The 21,380-nt window shown below is 38.7% G+C and overlaps 1 protein-coding gene and 1 long non-coding RNA gene across 5 annotated transcripts; one reads left to right on the top strand and one right to left on the bottom strand.

The window, feature by feature from the left end:
* Positions 1–322: 322 nt before the first annotated feature.
* stum (stum, mechanosensory transduction mediator homolog) lies at positions 323–17,622 on the bottom strand. 4 transcript variants are annotated; one of them, XM_053647929.1, is made up of 4 exons: positions 17,293–17,610; positions 5,133–5,312; positions 2,954–2,962; positions 323–1,390 (listed from the first exon to the last, which is right to left on the bottom strand). In XM_053647929.1, exons 1-4 carry the CDS (start codon positions 17,459–17,461, stop codon positions 1,356–1,358), a joined length of 393 nt encoding a protein of 130 aa, XP_053503904.1. In that variant the 5' UTR covers positions 17,462–17,610; the 3' UTR covers positions 323–1,355. The 4 variants fall into 4 exon arrangements, 3 of the variants coding, with proteins under 3 accessions (XP_053503904.1, XP_053503903.1, XP_053503906.1); XM_053647928.1 differs by lacking the exon at positions 323–1,390 and having other exon boundaries at positions 2,579–2,962; positions 17,293–17,622; XR_008388334.1 differs by lacking the exon at positions 323–1,390 and having other exon boundaries at positions 2,874–3,575; positions 4,449–5,312; positions 17,293–17,604.
* Positions 17,623–17,637: 15 nt separating this feature from the next.
* On the top strand, positions 17,638–21,299 carry LOC128621926 (uncharacterized). Its single transcript, XR_008388335.1, has 3 exons — positions 17,638–17,973; positions 18,157–18,558; positions 19,357–21,299. It is a non-coding gene; the product is annotated as an uncharacterized LOC128621926 (long non-coding RNA).
* Positions 21,300–21,380: the final 81 nt, after the last annotated feature.

The following is a 21,380-nucleotide window of genomic DNA, read 5'->3' as shown; positions in this document are numbered from 1 at the left end:
GTGGGAATTTTGCTAAAACCTGTGTGCATTTCAGAAAAACGAATACTTCACCTATTGTTTGGATCTGTATTCATATTACTTTAGGACGCATTATCTGCACAATCAGAATAATGTATTTGTATTTGGTTACACCCCTACATACAGCATTTGAAAAGCTTTTTAAGAAAAGTCTAAATGGACCATTTCCTGTTAAATGAAGCCAAAAACACTTGACAGATCCACAAATCTATTTACGCCCAGTTTTGTTTAAATACTGCTTTAATTCTCGCACAACTACAGTTATCACTGTAATCTTAAAACAGAAACAAAACCACACAGCAACTGGATTTAGGAAAGATTTATTAAATACAACACAATACAACACTGCCATATTTAAAAAAAAAAATACAGAAATGTCACAATTTATATTTTATTTTTATTCTATATATTTCATTTAAATTCTGTTGAAGGATTGGTTGTCTTGTCTCGATATGACAAAGTTTTGTTCCTTGTTGCATTTGTTGAAATGATTCTGTACACAAAATGCAGTCAAATATGTTTTAAAAACTACATCACACAAAGTATCTACTGACACACCTATTTAATAACAAGTGATATTGGAAAAGTTGGGGGTACTTCAACAACAGCCCTTAAAATCACATACTTTCTCTGTAAATCTCAGGAAATTAAGCTGATCCTTTTTCAATGTCACCCTTAAATATCATAATAGTTTGCCCTTTTCTCTCTTGCCCTGTCGTTGAAATAAATCACAACCTAAATGCACCATTTTATCAAATGGATTGAGTGCTCTTTATGTTGTACAGGGGGCAGTTCACTATCAAACATTATCTAAGATCAGAGCTTGCATTAATGAAAAAAGTAACCAATGTGTGACCAACCACAATAATGGTCCAAATTCAACCAACCAAATATATGCAGCATTTCAATTATAGGCCAGAGGTGGCCCAACATCCCTGAGATATGGGCTCCTTAAGCATTCAGCTGTTTGAATTGGATAGGTTCACTGCCATCATTCTGGGCCAACACTGGGCCATCTGGAATTGCTGTCTCAATAATTTCACTTCACATGATATTTAGGTAAATCTCTCCATTTCATTAATAAAATACACTGTAAGGTTAAAGAAGACAGATTAAAGAGAAGATAGCTCTGACTAGGATGTACACAAAAAGGTTGGCACATTAGCATGATTCTGCTAATAATCACAGAGCACTAGGGGATAATGTAAATTTTCAGCCTTGAATTCTGACAAGCTTAGCTGTTAGCCCTTCTTTGTGTAGAGGCTACCTCAATTCTCCTGGCTAATGTGGCCAGAAGTAGTGTGGGGGAGGGGAAGTGTGTTCTTTTGGAGGATAGCTCATAGCTGCTGGGCGGCTGTCTGCTCCTTGTAGCCTGACAGGAGAAGGAGAAATGGCATTTCCATATGAGAAAAAAACGACCAACAGACAGTCTCATTCTCAGCAGATGTTCTCACATGAATACACACACAAGCCATACTGTATATACTGTACACCAGGGGAGATGCTGGAGTAGATTACACAAGACCCTCAGGCATATGGAATCAAATACTACATTCTATGTAAAGCTCCAGAGACATCAGCTCATACTGAGAGATTCTTCTTGATTATTTTTGATGATCTCATTCCATATTTCAGCTAGAATGAAAGCTGAACCATCCACCAATATACAGAAGCTCTCTGGAGCAGTATAGGTTTAAGGTCCAATAGTGACAGTCTTGATTTCAGGATTAGTTAATAAATTTAATTAACAAAAGACAGTTTAGATCTGTGCTATGCAAATTGTAGCAGATGATCTTGTGCATACCATCAGTATACCATAGTATGTTACAAACACAACCTTGATCTCTGTCCTACCACTACTGCAATCAATTTCAAGCGAGCAGAACTTGGCAAGCCACTAATGATTGTTGGCCCTGATACAAACATTGGCTTCCCAAGTTTCTAAATATTGCTAATTTTGGATGCTCATGTTGTCTAACAAAGTCAAATGAAAAGTTATGCTTCACATTAACACTCACGTGTCTAGTCAGAAGAATACTATAAAAAGGTTTTGCACATTTTTTGCGCACAAACAATGAATTAGCTAAACTGTGCACTGCATACTTTTACAGTGCACTTTGTTACAGTCAGCCCTATTGATTAAATTGCCAAGTTTCACAGCCATTTTTCTGTATCTTTTCATCTTCAGCATTCAAAGATATAAGAAAAAACTAGCAGACTAATATGTACGTTAGCAGACTGTGCAGCAATGCTATAAGCATTGTAACATATGTGCAGTTGCTCTACCAATAGAAGAGAATGCAATGGCCTGCTATTTGCAGCAATTCCTGACTAGGATGTAAGAGTCACCTGGTTGAGTGCTGTACTTGACACGTCAGAAGTCCACCTAGAGGGATCACACTGCTATGTCTCATTATTTTAAGTTAATGCCATTTTTGTGTCTATGACTGCAAAACCCTCTCTTTAAAATGAGATTTAAAATGAGTAATGATATGAAACACTGAACGTTATGCTAATAATAATAATAATAATAATAATAATAATAATAATATGCCTCTATGAAACTTTGCCATTATCTTATTTATAATATGTAATGCATAGACATAACTCAGCTGGCATTCAGCAGACAAAAGTCAGCTCAAATTGCCTGGTAAAAAGCTGACAGATGGATGGAGGTGGGAGGCACATTACCTAGCAGACTGAAATAAACAGAACAAGAGCGACATGGCTAACAGTCTGTATGGCAAAGTAGGTTGAGTGGCTGGCCAAGCTAAGATGTAATCAGACCTTCATCAAAGCACCAACTCAACCATTTAACAACATAAAGTAAGTGCAGCATAAATGAACAAGTGCGATATTACATGGAACTTTTTAAGCAATATTGTCCAACTATTCTGTTTAAGGAAGTAGAACAAAGGCCATGCATTGAACCTACCTTCAGAGACTTTTGTTTGAGGCAGGGTAGCATGGAAAATAAATAGGAAAATAACTGTTAATTTTTTTGACAACATACAAATATAGCAATGACTTTCAAAATTATGCAGTCCAACACTATGTTTACAAAACGGAAGGGAAACAGAAGCTATATTTACAGTGGGTTTGAAAGAATAACTGTTTTTAAAACAACAAAAATAGAAAAATGTTCTCTTGACTGTTCACATAAAGCAGTTATGACAGTGATCTCTATCTGATCTCTAAAGTCAAAAAGTAGCTATCGTCACTGTTCATAGGACTACAAATATGCACATTAAGATAGCAGAGATGCTGTATGGTGTAGAAGTGGCTTAAAACATCATTTTACTCTAGCATATGAGCAACTAAAAAAGTATTCCACAGCAGGTAAAAAAAAAAAAAACTAGATTGCTACAGGATATGCAGTGACATCTCATAACAACTAAAGGCTAAGGGTGTAATGAGATCTTATAATCTGTCTTACCAGTATTTATGGGTGAGAGAAAGACTGCCTATATTATTGTCCAGCCACTAAGAATACCAGGGCATTCCTTATGGACGTCTCAATACCCTCTCAGTGTTCCAAGGCCTTCATAAGTTAAGAACTGTTATTGTGTATATAGAAAACATTCTTGTATATTCTTCTTCAGTAGAGTAGGAACACGTGAGCAGAAGCTAGTAGAGAACTGGCTAAATGACTACGTTTACATGGACAGCAGTAATCTAATTATTGACCTTACTCTGAGTAAGATAATAATGTGATTAAGGTGTTTACATGAGTCGCTTTTAGAATACTCTTTCATGTACCCGTTTTACATGTTATAGAACATAATTAGATTAACGGCACACGTCATTACGTCACCGCGCCATGCCGTCCGACGTCCCTCCAGAATTTCACGTATCAACATACAGTTCATCTTCGTTATGGTACCGTATACAGTTTTGCGTGTTTCTATTTTTTTTACGCTTTGAGTGCAGTTAATTATTTATCATGCTGTACGTGCAAATAGACAACTGCTTGAAGCCGTGGGCTGCGTCCCAAACCGCGTACTTACCATCTATATAGTAGCCGAGATACATGTATTTTTCCCCACTACAGGCCTATAGTAGGCAAGTATGCGGTTTGGGACGCAGCCGTACTCTCTTGTTCGCCATAAAATGTTGAGTACTACCGTGTGTGATCGTGTCCTGTCGCAAAATGCGGTGAAAACTCTCACACGACGTTAATAATGTGATTAAGGTGTTTACATGTCTGTAATACATGTCGATAATGCGATTAAAACAGGAGTACTCCACATGTCTTAATTCGATTAGTGCTTACTTCGAGTATGACCTTAATCAGATTAAGGTAATTAAAAATTGCTGTTTACATGGTAGTTTCTTAATCACAGTATTGTCTTAATCAGGTTAATAATGGATTATTGTTGTCCATGTAAACGCTCTGAGTGTAAAGCTTGAGAAATGTTCCACAAACCTACCATAGCCTTTCTTGGATAGATTATCAATGGATTATCCTAGGGTATCCTAGATTATCCTAGGGTGTGAAAATGGACAAGACAAAGAGTGTAGTAGTAACCTCTTGGCCACAAGAGGTACGGTAACTAGAATGATTCCTAGGGTTCACCTCACTGCAAGAGGAAGCAAAAGGGACTTAAGTTACATGAGCGGTCTTCCAAACATGCAAGGGTTGACTCACCAATGCTTCCATGCAGTTTGTAGTTGAGGGGGATGCCTCAAAGAGCAGCACAGGACTGATCCTCTCACAACACAATGGGAACCCCATCAAAGTTACACCCATGTGCCTTCTACACAGGAAAGCTTAACCCAACAGAATATAACAATAATGTGGAGAACCGTAAACTACTGGCCATTGAGGTAGCTCTGGAAGACTGGAAACACTGGCTCGAAGGTGCAGAACACCCCTTCTTGATCCTTACCAACCATCATAACCTTGAGCACAATAATTAAGAAAAGTTTAAATCTATGTCAGGTATGTTGGGCACTTTTCTTCATCCATTTTCACACCTTTTTCTTCACCATGCTCTGTCGGTTCTGCTTCTGAGTCTATCAATTTACAAAAGACTAAAGAGTTTATATCTGGTCTAGCATAAGACAGAGTCTCCCCGTTTGAGATATAGTGTGTGGCTATGTATGATGCTCACTTGCAAGGATAACCATGTCCATGCCCCAGAATATGCTCATGATCCAGCCCACCATGACCACAGCAGTGATGATCTGGATGAAGGCTGCAGCAATGTTGAGCCAAAACACGCAGCACACGTGTTTATCCGGCAGATCCGTCCTGGCACCGCATAGCACAGTAAAGGCTGAGATTAATGTGCCTAGCCATTTGGATGCAAAGAGAACAAAGAAAAGCCATTAGATAGTGCAAATAATTACCACTGATTGGCTAAGATAAACTGGCAGAATGTGTGAATGAGTCTGTGAATGTGTGTGTGCATGGTGACCTATGTTGGACCAGCCCAGGTGTGGTCCTGGAATAGGTCCTGGATACACTGCAACCCTGACCAGAATAAAGTGCTTAATGAAAGTGAGTGAGTGAATATTTCTGAGCAGTATTGACTTCATCTGGAGGTGTAAAACCTATAACAGCCAGAGCCTGCAGAATAGAGTCTGTCTCAAAATAAAGGTACTTCTGTATATACAGTATCTCACAAAAGTGAGTAAACCCCTCACATTTTTGTAAATATTTGATTATATCTTTTCGTGTGACAACACTGAAGAAATGACACTTTGCTACAATGTAAAGTAGTGAGTGTACAGCTTATATAACATTGCTGTCCCCTCAAAACAACTCAACACACAGCCATTAATGTCTAAACCGCTGGCAACAAAAGTGAGTACACCCCTAAGTGAAAATGTCCAAATTGGTCCCAAAGTGTCAATATTTTGTGTGGCCACCATTATTTTCCAACACTGCCTTAACCCTCTTGGGCATGGAGTTCACCAGAGCTTCACAGGTTGCCACTGGAGTCCTCTTCCACTCCTCCATGACGACATCACAGAGGTGGTGGATGTTAGAGACCTTGTGCTCCTCCACCTTCCATTTGAGGATGCCCCACAGATGCTCAATAGGGTTTAGGTCTGGAGACATGCTTAGCCAGTCCATCACCTTCACCCTCAGCTTCTTTAGCAAGACAGTAGTCGTTATCATGCTGGAATACTGCCCTGCGGCCCAGTCTCCGAAGGGAGGGGATCATGCTCTGCTTCAGTATGTCACAGTACATGTTGACATTCATGGTTCCCTCAATGAACTGTAGCTCCCCAGTGCTGGCAGCACTCATGCAGCCCCAGACCATGACACTCCCACCACCATGCTTGACTGTAGGCAAGACACACTTGTCTTTGTACTCCTCACCTGGTTGCCGCCACACACGCTTGACACCATCTGAACCAAATAAGTTTATCTTGGTCTCATCAGACATCAGGAAATGGTTCCTGTAATCCATGTCCTTAGTCTGCTTGTCTTCAGTAAACTGTTTGTGGGCTTTCTTGTGCATCACCTTTAGAAGAGGCTTCCTTCTGGGACGACAGCCAATGAGACCAATTTAATGCAGTGTGCGGCGTATGGTCTGAACACTGACAGGGTGACCCCCCACCCCTTTAACTTCTGCAGCAATGCTGGCAGCACTCATACGTCTATTTCCCAAACACAACTTCTGGATATGACGCTGAGCACATGCACTCAACTTCTTTGGTCGACCATGGCGAGGCCTGTTCTGAGTGGAACCTGTCCTGTTAAACAGCTGTATGGACTTGGCCACCGTGCTGCAGCTCAGTGTCAGGGTCTTGGCAATCTTCTTATAGCCTAGGCCATCTTTATGTAGAGCAACAATTCTTTTTTTCAGATCCTCAGAGAGTTCTTTGCCATGAGGTGCCATGTTGAACTTCCAGTGACCAGTATGAGGGCGTGTGAGAGCGATGACACCAAATTTAACCCACCTGCTCCCCATTCACACCTGAGACCTTGTAACACTAACAAGTCACATGACACCGGGGAGGGAAAATGGCTAATTGGGCCCAGTTTGAACATTTTCACTTAGGGGTGTACTCACTTTTGTTGCCAGCGGTTTAGACATTAATGGCTGTGTGTTGAGTTATTTTGAGGGGACAGCAAATTTACACTGTTACACAAGCTGTACACTCACTACTTTACATTGTAGCAAAGTGTCATTTCTTCAGTGTTGTCACACGAAAAGATATAATCAAATATTTACAAAAATGTGAGGGTTGTACTCACTTTTGTGAGATACTGTATCCTGCTATAAACAATGAAGCACTTTGAACCTTAATCAATATTGTACAAGCAGCATTGACTGAAGCATAGTAGAGAGGTTTTTTGATTTTTGGTTTAAATTGTTAAAAAAATATATATATATTCTATTTAATTAGACACCCTTCTTCTAGAGAGTTCTCAACAGCAGAAATACAACAGTGAATCAGTACATCAGTCATAAATCTCTTTCAACTCAAATATTCACCTTTTATAGATATACTACACAGAGAAATGCTGTTTTGGCTAACAGTGGGGCTTAGTGGGAAATGTTTAGCATGGAATAAGATTAATATTCTCAAGTTTAAAAGGAAAAACAAACGCCTCAAAACCAAAGCTATGAATCACAAACATTTACCAAGGCACTGACAAAAAAAAATCCCTTCTCTTGAGACAGACGAGCTGAATGACCTGTGAACCAGAGAAAAATGCTGGGATGTTCTGAGGGCTAGAGGAAATAAGAAATTCTTATCTCTTTTTAGCAACTGTGATCTCATCCTAACCAATGTTTTTCTTTCACCTCCACTTTGGCCAAACATTTATGAACAAAGATTCTATTGCTCTTGAACCATGTATCTGTATCTCTGTTTTTTCTCACTCTCCTTAAAAGAACACAAAGTGTTGAGGAAATATTCTTGATGAAAGTGGCCGGATTATTGTGGCAGTTTATTTCCGTATGTGAGCAAATACTTTTGTATTTTCTTTTTCTTATCTTTTTTTTCTCCCTCTCAACTCATCCCATCATCTGTTTTCAGTTTTGTGTTTCTCATCTGTTTACTTGAGTGGGCATTACTTGTGTGTGACTAACTGAGCTTATGGGGAAGGCTGTTAATGGCACTCTAATTACTGACAGTGACGTGAATACCCCCATTCTGCCATTTCACTTCTCCTACATCCCCCTTCCTCTCTGACACTCTATCCCACTCATCCTTCTTTCTGTTTTCTACATACACTTTTTCTTAGTCGATGTGATTCATTTAATGTTACTTCCCTATTCAGCTAGCATTCTGAGTCAGATACTGCACTCCCTTATGAAGAAATGATGCACAGGATTGAGGAGAAATATAGTGCTGGTGAGGGGTCATTGTCCCCACACGTTAGGCTGAAGATGACTGTAATTTTCCCGCAGCCTTGTTCATAGTGTGCCATCTGTGTGGGAAGTTAATTATCCAGCTTAGTTTTCAGTTCAAGATAGAATGGGTGCTTGGTCTGTATGTTTAACATACTTTACATTTGTAATAAGTCTGTCCTCTTTGGAGGAGCAGGGTATGGTATTCTATTGTGTTTGCAACACTTTGGTTATGTAAGCAATTAGACTAAAAATAGCACCAATGACCATTGAGGTTGCTGGGAGGAATTAATAAAAACAAAACAAAAGAACAAACCACTGCATTGTACCTCTCATCAGAGTGGTGCTTATGGTATACCATTCCAAAGATGAGTGTTTAAGAAAATTGATGACTGTGTATAATAATGTTAAACAGCATGGTGGAATGGTTTGCAACTACACATAGACATCACATATACATTCAAAACCTCACTCCTAACTCTCTTCAAGTAGAGTAGGACAGGACTGACAAATGTCCAAATGCACAGCTACCAGAAATTCCCTCATCTTTTAACTGCTATACAATCATCTTGAGCATGATGTTTGCTGACATCACAAACATTAGGTGCAGAATCATTTAACACTGACACACCATTGATCACTCACACTAAGACTGGGATACAAACCACTGCTCTCTGTAGGTAGAAACCCTTAAGTCTCAGGTTTAAAATCCCTAAACAAAACAAACAAACAAAAAAAACACAAACAAACAAACAAACAAACAAAAAACAATGGTTTCATGGCTTCAGTGAATAATTGGGACATGTGATAAAATTGGTTTAATACAAAGCAAGCCTGAATAGGGTAGGCAGTTACCAATGACAAATCTGCAGAAAAGGATTTGGGGGGGTGGGGGGGTGCTCGATGGAGGGATCAGAAAACCTGTATGGGGTGGTGATATTGACCTAAATTTATGGTGAAAAAATACAGGAGGCAAGACTGATCGGTAGCAGTCTTTCCTGTGTACTGCAAAATTAAATGTAGGTTTAATAAGACAATTCTTCCTCATGTAAAATTCAGCATACTGACAGTGGCATTGGAAGAAGGTAACTTTGACTTGTGCCCTATGCTCCCTGAGATAGGCTCCAGGTTCCCCACAATCCTGTAGGATAAGCGGTATAGAAAATGGATGGATGGATAATCCTACACAGGGTCACAGGAAGCCTGGAGCCTGTCCCAGGAGCTCAGGGCACAAGGCAGGGGACATGCAAGGATCGATCGTACACATTCACACACTACGGACAATTTGGAAATGACGATCAGCCTACAATGCATGTCTTTGCACTGGGGTAGGAAACTGGAGTACCTGGAGGAAGCCCCCGAAGCACGGGGAGCACATAGGATGTTGGGGGGATTCTAACCCCCAACCCTGGAGATGGAAGGGAGTTTCTTCTTCAAATATAAAGAGATGGCTCTGTATAAAAAGAGGACGGGCTGCAACAGCTTAGGTAGTGTGTATGTCTCAAGCGGCAATGTGCAATATACTCCCTATTGTACTGCATACTGAAGAAAAATCGACTTCTTTTGACACAAACTGTAGGGCATATTGGTGTGCGAGAGACTTGAGACTGTCTGACAGTCATCAAGACACTTTGCTTTGATTAAAAACAATAGCAGTTCCCCTATGCTTGGTATCTTGCACCTGGGTATAGTAGATATATACATATTTTTAAAATTGTACTGGATAAAGGAACTGTATAAATCTCTCTCTCTCATTTTATTCATCTGAAACATTTATCAGAGTGCCCTGGGAAAATATGATGCTATATACAGCGCTGTATTAGCAACTTTCTCATTTTGCAAGTTTGACAGCTTAAACATTGCTTCAACTGTGCATTTACAGCTGACAACTGTGCGTGTGGATAATGCTTATATGATTGGTGGAGGATTGTTGGGAGGATGCAGGGACAGGGGTGACAGTTACTTCAATTATTTTGATTACTAATTAAGATAAGATGAGACTGTATTTCAGTCACAAAATATATAAAGCCCCTGTCAATTATGTGCATGATTAGTTCTTATTTGTATATTCTGTGACGAATTTACTATGGACCGCACAATGAAAAATGATCTTGGTCTTTAATTGGTGATGAATGTTGAGAGATCTGGATTTCCTTTTTTTTTTTTTTACATTTTCTTTTGACTGGTTTGAGTTAGGAAGAAAGGTTAGGTTTTCATAGCTTTTAAAGCCCTAAGGAATATATGTTATAATGTTAAAAAAATATTTTTGTATACTAAAGAGCTGTCATTTAACACATATTTACATATATATCCTTTACAACTGGACCTTCTGAATAAGAAGAAGGAGCCTTCAGAACTGGTGACAGGAATGAGGTTGCATGTGCAAAATCCAGATGTGTATTCTCCAGGTTCTCTTGTCTCCTCCTACCTCGCAAAAACATGCAAGTAGGTGTGACTGGCTGCACTAAATTGCTTTAGTACACTAAAGTGTGAATGGACCTGCTCTTGTGCTTCAGATCATGATCACTGGTGACTGGACGTTCTCCTTCAGGGTTTTCTGGTAGAGTGCAGAATTCATGGTTTTGTTAATTATGGCAAGTTGCCTAGGCCCTAAACAAGAAAGCATCCCCACCCCATCATACTACCTCCACCATGTTTGACTGATGGTATGATGTTCTTATTGTGGAAAGCTGTTTAAGCTTTACATCAGCTGTAATGGGACACATGTCTTTCAAAAAGTTCCACTTTCAACTCATCCTTGCCAAGGTTTTTGGGTCATCAAGGTGTTTTTTGGTAAATTTGAGACAAACCTTCATGGTTTTTGCTTTGGAACTCTCACATGGATACATTTTTCCCCAGTGCTGACATTATCTGAAGCAAGAAAGGCATGTAGTTCCTATATGTTCATCTAGTTTTTTATGACTTCCTGGATTAGTCGACTGGTCACTTCTTGAAAGATTCACCACTATTCCAAGTTTTCTCCATTTGGAGATAATGGCTCTCACTCTGGTTCACTGGAGTCTCAGGGCCTTATAAAAGCTTTGTAACCCTTTCAATATTTCACAAACTTTCTTTCTCATCTTTTCCTGAATTTCTTTTGATCACGTCATGGTGTGCTGCTTGTGGAGACATGTTAGCCTACTTCACATTGCAGGAAACATTCTATTTAAGTGATGTTTAGATTCAACAGGCCTGGCAGTAATCAAGCCTGGGTATGTCTAGTCTAATTTAACCCAATTATCAATTAAATTTGGTTAATTGTTTGATAAACTAAGGGGGCAATTAGTTTTTTACACAGGGCTAGTTCTGGAGTATGTTGGAGTATGGATTTGGAGTACACTTCCCCTGTTTAAGCAGGGATACCCAAGCACCTTGTGACAGAAATTGAATCTATTCAGAGAAGATGTTCATTGGACGAACTTACACACAATCATTCAGAGCTTGTGCAATGCATATGTGGACGTAGTACTCAGTATGGTGAAACCATAAGTGAAACAACACAAACATCAACAATAAGCATATGTCATAGACTTCTGGCACATTCTTCGCCAGAACTCACACAAAGGAGCCCAGGCTCAGGAGAACTTTGTGCCAGTAAGTCTTTGCACTGTGCCATGGAGAACCTCACAGTCACAGGTGCTGTGTACAAAAGAGCTTTTAATGTTGTGGGTTGAGATGCATCCAACCCTACTCAAGCAACAGCCATGAATGTAGTGACTGCTTTTTTAGCTTCTTGAGGTGCTTATCAGTTGTTATTGGGCTCAAGCATTTACAAGCAACAGGCTGTTTAGACCAAGGAGATTTTGCCAGATTCAGCTCTGAGCCAGGCTTCAAATTTGCCAGTTGAGCATGTGTATTGGCACTGGCATCATTACACAGTCAACACAGGAGATCAGACATGAGTCAGACATGGCCTACTTAAGATGGTCAATGCCAAAAAAAAAATGCCAGATTCAGACATTGTGTGCATGTGTAGCATAGTTAGTTGTGGCTGCCTAGTTGGTACAGTGTTAACTATGGGGCAATCCAGGTGTAGAAAAGCAAATGTTTGTGTGGTGGGAATACCCCCTCCAAAATAAAGAACTGCAAATTAGTGGAAATTCCAGCTAACAATAGCGACTCAGCAGTAAACAATATGTGGTACGTAGAATGAGTACCGACTCCATAGCGCAAGACAAGCTCTGTTATCCAGATAACTAGCAAAAACTGCAAGAATATGGAACACTTTGAGGGAGAAAATTAGAAAGTATTGTCCTTGATAGGGAATCCAAGTTATAACAAGTTATAACAACATTAGTAATAATATCTACATAGTGAACATATGATTGCTAACACTGTATACATGACATTGTGACATTGTGTACATGACATTAGACATTGTGTACATGAGCACAAGCCCTGTAGAATGGTTAGCTGTGACTGCCTACTTGGTACACAGAAGTTTAGTTTATGGGCATACACAAAAAATATCATGAATGTTGTATTTTGTAGAGTTTGTAGCCAGAAACCATGCCTGTGCCATGAAAAATGATGCTTATTTTTCATTTTAAATAGCTGCTCTTCGAGTGTCCAGTGTAAAGGCCAGTTTGATTAACATGACAGTATACTGGATGTGCTGATGCTGCAGTCTGGTGTAAAATGGGCTTAAGAAGTCCAAATTGAATCAAGGATAATGGAATTTGACTAATAATGATTAATAAGTTTATATTATTATTAAATAAATATCCCATACATTACATTTATATGCATAGAACCATGTTATATATACTAGTTTTTATTTATTATATTTTTTTGAGCGGCAAACGATACATTTTTTAAAAAATAGTCAAATGATATTTCTGTATGCATTTAAAGCTGCATAGCTACACTGTGGTGTGTTTTCTTAAGGAGATAAGCTGGTAGGTTGTTCCAGGCATCTTGAAGAAGTAAAATAGGCATGTAAGAAAAATTATGAAAATATAGGTTGTGCCTACATTTCTGTAAATCCCAAGAATAAATTTCTATTTCTATGTTTTTTGTTTTTTGTCAGCCACCTATTCCTTGTAATTTATAGTGGCATTCATATAGCCCGTGTATATAGTCACGTATAGCATGTGATATATTTTTTGAAAATGGAATGGACAATAAAAAGAGAATGTCAGTTCATCATGTAAACCTTTCTTACAAGATTGTCTCCTATTCATCAAATTACATCAATGTTGTGTTTAATATTAGTGAAGACTGGCAGAGACTATTGCACAAAAGCCTTTTGGTAACATCTGCTGTCATGGAAACAGGAAAAGCACTTGGTCTTGTACAACAGGTCCCCTGTATACCATCCACAGAGACTTGGATTAACAGCAAGAACAGATCTCAGATCTTTTCCTCATTTATCCTCAATTTATTCAAAATGTTCTACATTTAAAGTGGTGTATGTTTTACTTAGCCTAGAGTCCAGTTCTGAAAATGAAAAAAGCAGAGATTGGGATGCTTTCAGGTCCTTCTGACTGTTATGCAAAAGGATTTATGAAATTTGGCATTTGTATAATCCCAAAGACAAAAGAAGAGCTCATTTTACAGACACCTCTATTAACACCTCTATTAGCACCTCTATTAACACTTCTATCAACACGTCTATTAACACTGAAAAATGATATTATGTATTACATAGCCATTAGGTCTGTGGGGCTTAGTACAATCTCATCTGTCTTCAAAAACAAAGCCATGATGTAAAGTAGGTGTTGATAATGCAGGCAGATTTCCTCTACACTTAACCAACTGAAGTGATCATATCAATCATATACTGCATAGAGAAGGTGGACTTATTAATTTTGAGCCACATTTGTCAACTAACAAATGCAAAGTAGCAGTAATTGGAGTAGAGTGACTGAGGTGAGTGTTTGGCATGACCTTTGAGGAACTGAATAAGAGCTGTTTGGCATTTCGGCTCGGAGTATTTTCCTTTGCGTTGTCCAAACATGTGGCCTCGCTGTCAAAACTTTAATTTATCATTCAGATGGCCGCATGCGCCAGACTGGACAATGAGAAAAAATGCAACAGTTTGTAAGGTGTCTAGATTTAGCTCTCACAAATAAAAGAATCATCAGTGATGATGCACAGGCACCGAGTGAAAAGGTTGTAAGATTGCTTGTCCATGTTGGCTATGTAATCTATTTACCTTGCCATGAAAAAGTATTTGTACCTCTTATGGTTTACTATTTGGTGTTTGTTTTTTTAGCCTATTAAAGGTAGAGTTGCTCTTGTACCTCAGATTGTTGTCTTGCTGCATAACCCAACTGCGCTTGAGCTTCAGATCACAGATTGATGACCAGACATTCTTCTTCTGGATTTTCTGGTAGAGAGCAGAACTCATGGTTTTGTCAATTACAGAAAGTTGCCCAGGCCCTGAAGCAGCAAAGTATCCCCACACCATCAAGCTACCACCACCTTTATACCAAGGTATTCTTACTGTGAAATGGCAGATGTAATGTGCACAGTAAAATCCCTAGTGTTGAATTAACACCCAGAGCATTTATTTGAGTCCAATGGACTTATATAAACACTGTAGGGTGTGAATTCAACACTGTGGGTGTTAAATCAACACTGGTGATTTTGCTGTGTGTTTTCCAAAAAGTTCCATGTTTGATGCATCATTCCACAGAAAATTATCAGAACATTCTCAGAACAATGATGGAAAAAAATGTAACTTTTTGGAAGACACATTACATCTATGGATTAATTGTTGCATTGAGTCATTAAGGGTCAACTGAGTCAATTCACTTTTCACACATGGCCATCTGGTGTTGGATAAGCTTATTACTTCAAAAAATGTCTAATATTAAAATTTGTTTAAATATCTGAAACAAACAAATGCAACAAATATAGAAAAATAGAAGACATTGGAACAGGGTGAATACTTTTTCAATGCACTGTCTTTTCTTTTTTCTTTTTACAGCAAAACACAGCAGCAAGGTTGCAGTTATTTCCCATGCTCTGATAACATGTACACACATGAACAAATCCAGTGGGATGGATTTATGTCAACAGGGGTTGGAAGAAAGTAGTGAGGCATTAAACTAATCTGTTTTATAGCAGTTTAGATTGAGAATAACTACTAAAATAACCAAATACATTAGTATAGGGCTTTCAACCAAGCATTGCTATAATGATGGAATTTAAACCACTAGGCTGCCACTATGCTGTTACTACCACTATGCTGGTCTGCTTCCTTAGTTTTATTAACCCTGCTGTTGAGTTCCAGTGAAATGACCTATTTGCTATTAACCTTCTATTGCACGCTGTTGCCTCAGGGTTACAAACCCATTTTCTTCACTTTGTAAGGACATATTAATGCATATTAATAGGCGATAAAAAATAGAACCATTTTAGTGGAGAGAAGAAAAAAAAATATCAGGTGTTTCTGTAGGATTTCTTGGTTTCATCTGCTTGCTAAAGTCATGGTCTGCAAAGAGCTTAGCGGTACCATGGAACATCGTGAAGGCCATCAACAACAAGTGGAGCAAATTGGGCACCACAGTGACATTACCAAGAACAGGACATCCCTCCAAAACTGATGAAAGGACCAGAGGAAAACTTATCAGGGAGGCTGCCAAGAGACCTATGGAAACTTTAAAGAAGATGCAGGAAAAACTTGCATGTACTGATCAGTCCCTGCACGTGACAACAATCTCTCATATTCCTCATGTCTGGGCTATGGGGTTGGGTGGCTAGATGGAAGACCTTTCTCATGAAAAGAAACATCCAAGCCCACCTCAATCACCCCAAACCATGTGGCAAAATGTGTTATGGTCTGATGAGACCAATGTAGAAGTTCTTGGGCAATACTAAAAGATATGTTTTGCTCAGAAACAAGATAGCTTATCACCTAAAGAAAACCATAACAATGGTGAAGCATGGTGGTGGCGGCATCGTGCTATTCTATGGGGCTGCTACTCTTGCGCTGAGACTGAGGAGAAATCCAAAGCACAAATCCAAGTCAACAAATGAACGACTTCAGGAGAAGAAGATCAGTGTTTTGGAATGGCCCAGTCAGAGCCCAGATCTAAATCCTAAGGAATGACTTGAAGAGGGCTGTGCACAGGAGATCCCATTGCAATCTGATAGATCTGGAGCAGATTTGCAAGGAAAAGTGGAATAAAATTGCCAAATGAAGATGTGCTAAACTGGTAGACTCTTATCCAAAAATACTGACTGCTGTATTGCAAGCAAAAGGTGCTGCTTTAACAAAGTTGTAGTTAAGGGGTGTGCATACTTATTCAACCAGGTTATTTGATTTTCACTTGAATGTTGCTGGTTGTAATATCACATTAAAGGTGGAACAATATCTGAGATGATTTATCTTGGTTTCATTTGTACATTGCAAAAACATGCAATAGGGGTTTTTTGTTTGTTTGTTTTTTTGTTTTTAAATATCCACTGTGTATTTGCTATTTATGATTTAATAAATCTGAAAATGACACTGGTGTGTAATCCTCCTTACCAGTCCAAATAAATTACACAATTAACCTGATTAATTTACTTGTCAGAGGAAAAGAACTGGTGAAACTACATCACTGAAGGGTGAGCACTCATGGACACTTCTTGTGGGTTCTCATACATGTCATTTTACCTTTTCAGGTAAGTTATGCTTACTGCAATTAGAACTGAAAAAACAAAACAATTAGTACCAAAAACTATAGTCTTTAAAGCTACACATAAAGAACAATCTATTTTATAACAATCTACCCCCACCCCCCACACACGTTATGAATCTATTCATTAATAATAATAATAATAATAATAATAATAATAATAATAATAATAAAAGTTAAGAGTTGTGTGTTAAATGTCACAGAGAACACAATTATGTGCATCATTCTGAGTGGTATTAGGCTACTTTTGGGAATATGTAAGCATGGACTGCCTATGAATATCTGAAAATAAAACTTACTACATATTAAACTTAATATGAGTTACTTACCTAACCCGGGAACGAAAGTGTTGAGGAACAGACATATGACAGCTACAGGAAATGGCATGTAGGGGATGGCCGCGCGCAGAGGTCCCTTCTTCTCCCTAACTTGCACAACAACTCCGCTTGTAGAGGATGAAACTCCTTTCTCGTCCACCTCTGTCTCTTTCCGGTCCATTTCCCGTTTATATATGTATATATTCAAAAAATATATACGAAAGCGTTAGTAGCTGTATTTCGCGTACCTAAGTGTCGCCTAGAAAAGAGCAGAAAGCGGATAGTGAGTGATGTGTAGTTCGAGGACGAGCCGAATCTTTTTCAACGAATCTTTGCAGTGAACCGACTGAACCGGATCACTATGGTCACTGAAAGTCTCATTCGTCTAACTTACAGTGGGGGAAATAAGTATTTGACACACGGGCGTAGGTTTGGTCTCAATATTGGTAGGGACACCCACCCACCCCGGAAAGAAAAGGACTGTTTAATGTTGACAACCAAATGGTTTATTAAAATATAACATCTATATTTACATTAAGATTACATTTAAATACAAATTATACAAAGCAACAGAACAAAGACTAAAAGATTCTAAATTCTAAAATTCTGCCCTCCCAAAATATTGGTAGGGACATGTCCCTACCGTCCATATGCAAATCTACGCCCTTGATTTGACACGTCAACATTTTTTCAGTAAATATATTTCCGATGAGGCTATTCACATGAAAATATACAGTATATACTTGAACAAAAGTTGCATTTTTAGTTTAAGCTGCTAGGTTGCTTTTTTATTGAATGCAAGTGACCTATTGCACAATAAATGTGAAAATTAAGTTCTCATGTTTGAACCTCTTCTGCTTCATGGCTGTGTTTTAGGAGAGGGAGCAACAGCAGGACGCTTACAGTATCCTAAGCCACTGATAGGCTATGGAGGAGTTACCTTCTGGCCTGTAAGTACTGTTAGCTCTGATTCTGTGAGGGAAAACAGAGGGGAGCACCACTTCAATCCGTTAGCACTGGTGCAGCCGAATAGGTGAATCAATGGATGTTATTCGTCAGGAGAGGAAGTAGCAATTCTAGCTAGCAGTTCTCCAGGAAAGCTCAGTCAGAAAATGGCATGAATCCTCTCATCATGGTGGGAGAAAAAAGAAAGTGAAGAGAGAAATCTGGAGTCCATCACAGTGTTGGAGGCCAGAAAACTGTGGCTCCGGCTGAACTCAGAAGCTGCATAGGATACAGTGGGAGAAATAACTATTGAACGCGTCAACATTTTTTTCAGTAAATATATTTCCTATGAGGCTATTCACATGAAATTTTCACCAGACATTGGTATTAACTCAAGAAATCCAAACATTAAAGTCTATAAATAAAGTTATGTGTAATAAAGAGGAATGACACAGGAAAAAAAGTATTGAACACGCTAACTGAAATTTATTTAATACTGTAATGATAGCTTCAAGATGCTTTCTGTATGAAGAAATTAAACGGCCGCAGTATTCAGATGTGATTTTGGCCCATTCTTCTAAACGTATTGTCTTGAAATCTTGTTCAATTGGATTCAAGTCAGGTGATTGACTAGGTGATTGACAGGTGATTGACATAAAACACACATTTGCAAGCTGTATGGCTGGTTCACAAATAACTCATATCTTAATACCATGATTACATTTTTTTTGTTATATCCACATTCCAGAAAGGTGTCCCAGTTAATTCATCACAATTCTGAATGTTTAGTTCATTCATTTCTAATTAATCTCTGTTATGTGATCTTTCCATTCGTCTATCCTAACTGCTCTGACTTCATTTAGACCATTTAATTCTATGTAGTTTAAAAGTTTAGAACAAAAAAATTACAAGAAAGCCTAATTTACTGTTGATTTCAGCCAACAAAATAAATTTCACAATATCTTAGATCCTTTTTAGTCACTTGCATTCACATTTCTTCAAAAGAGATATTTTATCTACATACTGGAACTTTTTATCAGCCTGAACTTAAGGACATCGCTAATTTTTTTTTTTACAAAGCATTTTATTCATCCAAATATTCACAGTACACTGTAAAACCAAAACTTTCAGGGGGAACAAGCCACTGAATTCATCCTCTTCTGGAAGACACTGGATAAAATGCACTGAGCAACATGTTGATGACACATCTTAATCTGCATAAGAAGAACATAATGATGATGGTGATTATTCTTTAGGCAGAAGCTACCTGCAGAATACTAAACCACTTTAACTGTGATCTTTAATGAAGCCACGTTTGAGTGTCCATATACATTTTTGTCGAATTTTGAACAGCATATCCAAATACTTTTCAGGGCTACTGTATATGTATATGGTGTATATACATAATTTTTTTATTGTATTGCAATGACATTACATATTTTTGAATGCTAAAGTTGCAGTTGTTAAAGTACTGTTAGCTCTGATTCTGTGAGGGAAAACAGAGGGGAGCACCACTTCAATCCGTTAGCACTGGTGCAGCCGAATAGGTGAATCAATGGATGTTATTCGTCAGGAGAGGAAGTAGCAATTCTAGCTAGCAGTTCTCCAGGAAAGCTCAGTCAGAAAATGGCATGAATCCTCTCATCATGGTGGGAGAAAAAAGAAAGTGAAGAGAGAAATCTGGAGTCCATCACAGTGTTGGAGGCCAGAAAACTGTGGCTCCGGCTGAACTCAGAAGCTGCATAGGATACAGTGGTAGAAATAACTATTGAACGCGTCAACTTTTTTTTCAGTAAATATATTTCCTATGAGGCTATTCACATGAAATTTTCACCAGACATTGGTATTAACTCAAGAACTCACAACATTAAAGTCCATAAATAAAGTTATGTGTAATAAAGTGGAATGACACAGGAAATAAGTACTGAACACACTAACTGAAATTCATTTAATACTTAGTGGAGATGCCTTTGTTTGTAATGACAGCTTCAAGACAATTCCTGTATGAAGAAATTAATCAGCCGCAGTATTCAGGTGTCAGTGACTGGGCAATTCTAACGCCTTGATTTTTTTCTGAAACCAACTGAGAGTTTCCTTTGCTGTATGCTTTGGATCGTTGTCCTGCTGGAAGGTCCATCTACGTCTCATCTTCATCATCCTGGTGGATGGCAGCAGATTCTTCTCAAGAATCTCTCGGTAAAGTGCTCCATTCATCGTTCCTTCAATTATATGAAGTCTGCCAGTACCATGCGATGAAAAACAGCCCCACACCATGATGCTTCCACCTCCAAACTTCACTGTTGGTATAGTGTTTTAAGGGTGATGTGCAGTGCGATTTCTTCTCCAAACATGGTATGTAGTATGACAGTCAAAAAGTTCCATTTTGCTCTCATCTGACCAGACTACACTCTCCCAGTATTTCATAGGCTTGTCCAAATGTGTTGCAGCAAACTTTAAACGAGCTTCGACATGCCTTTTCTTTAGCAACGGAGTCTTTCTTTAGTAACGGGGTGAGCGTGACCAGTGGAGTGCATTGCCTATTGTTTTCTCTGTGACGATGGCACCTGCTGCCTCCAAGTGTTTCTGGAGCTCTTTCCGAGTGGTCCTTGGCTCTTGGGCTACTCTTCTGACTATTCTTCCGGTGCTTACTGGAGAATCCAGAAGTTTTGAAATACGTCTCAATCCGATTCCATCATATTGTTTCGCAACAATAAGGTTCTGAAGGTCTTGGGAGAGCTCTTTGCTTTTACTCATCATGATGTTTCTTGTGTGACACCTTGGTAATGAAAAGCCTTTTTATAGATCATCAATTTACTAACCCAGCTGATATTAATTTGCACAGATAGGAGGTATAATTACTTACGGAATTCAGCTGGTTCCTGACCTTACCTTGCCTTGGAGAACTGCTTTTCCTTAGCCTGTTCAATACTTTTTTCCTGTGTCATTCCACTTTATTACACATAAAATGTTGATGCGTCCAATACTTATTTCCACCACTGTACAAATGATTAGCTCTCCCGCAGTCACAGTAAAAAACAAACAGTGGCGCAGTGGTAGCTCATTCAAACCATATCACCAGCAAGCAGCCACTGTTGGGCCCTTAACCCTCAACTGCTCAGATGTATATATGAGATAAATGTAAGTCGCTCTGGATA

This window comes from Ictalurus furcatus, chromosome 2 (assembly GCF_023375685.1).
Source record: "Ictalurus furcatus strain D&B chromosome 2, Billie_1.0, whole genome shotgun sequence".
Classification (NCBI taxonomy): Eukaryota; Metazoa; Chordata; class Actinopteri; order Siluriformes; family Ictaluridae; genus Ictalurus; species Ictalurus furcatus.
The sequence above is the reverse complement of the archived record's forward strand: the minus strand, read 5'-3'. Positions and strand labels throughout refer to the sequence as shown.

Excerpts from the sequence above, each read along its gene's own strand:
- stum (XM_053647928.1), bottom strand. The coding sequence starts at position 17,461 with ATGGACCGGAAAGAGACAGAGGTGGACGAGAAAGGAGTTTCATCCTCT. Across the intron at positions 5,313-17,292 it reads CACTTTCGTTCCCGGGTTAG|GCACATTAATCTCAGCCTTT; the intron begins GTAAGTAACTCA and ends CCAAATGGCTAG. Across the intron at positions 2,963-5,132 it reads GGACATGGTTATCCTTGCAA|TCTCTGAAGGTAGGTTCAAT; the intron begins GTGAGCATCATA and ends CTCAAACAAAAG.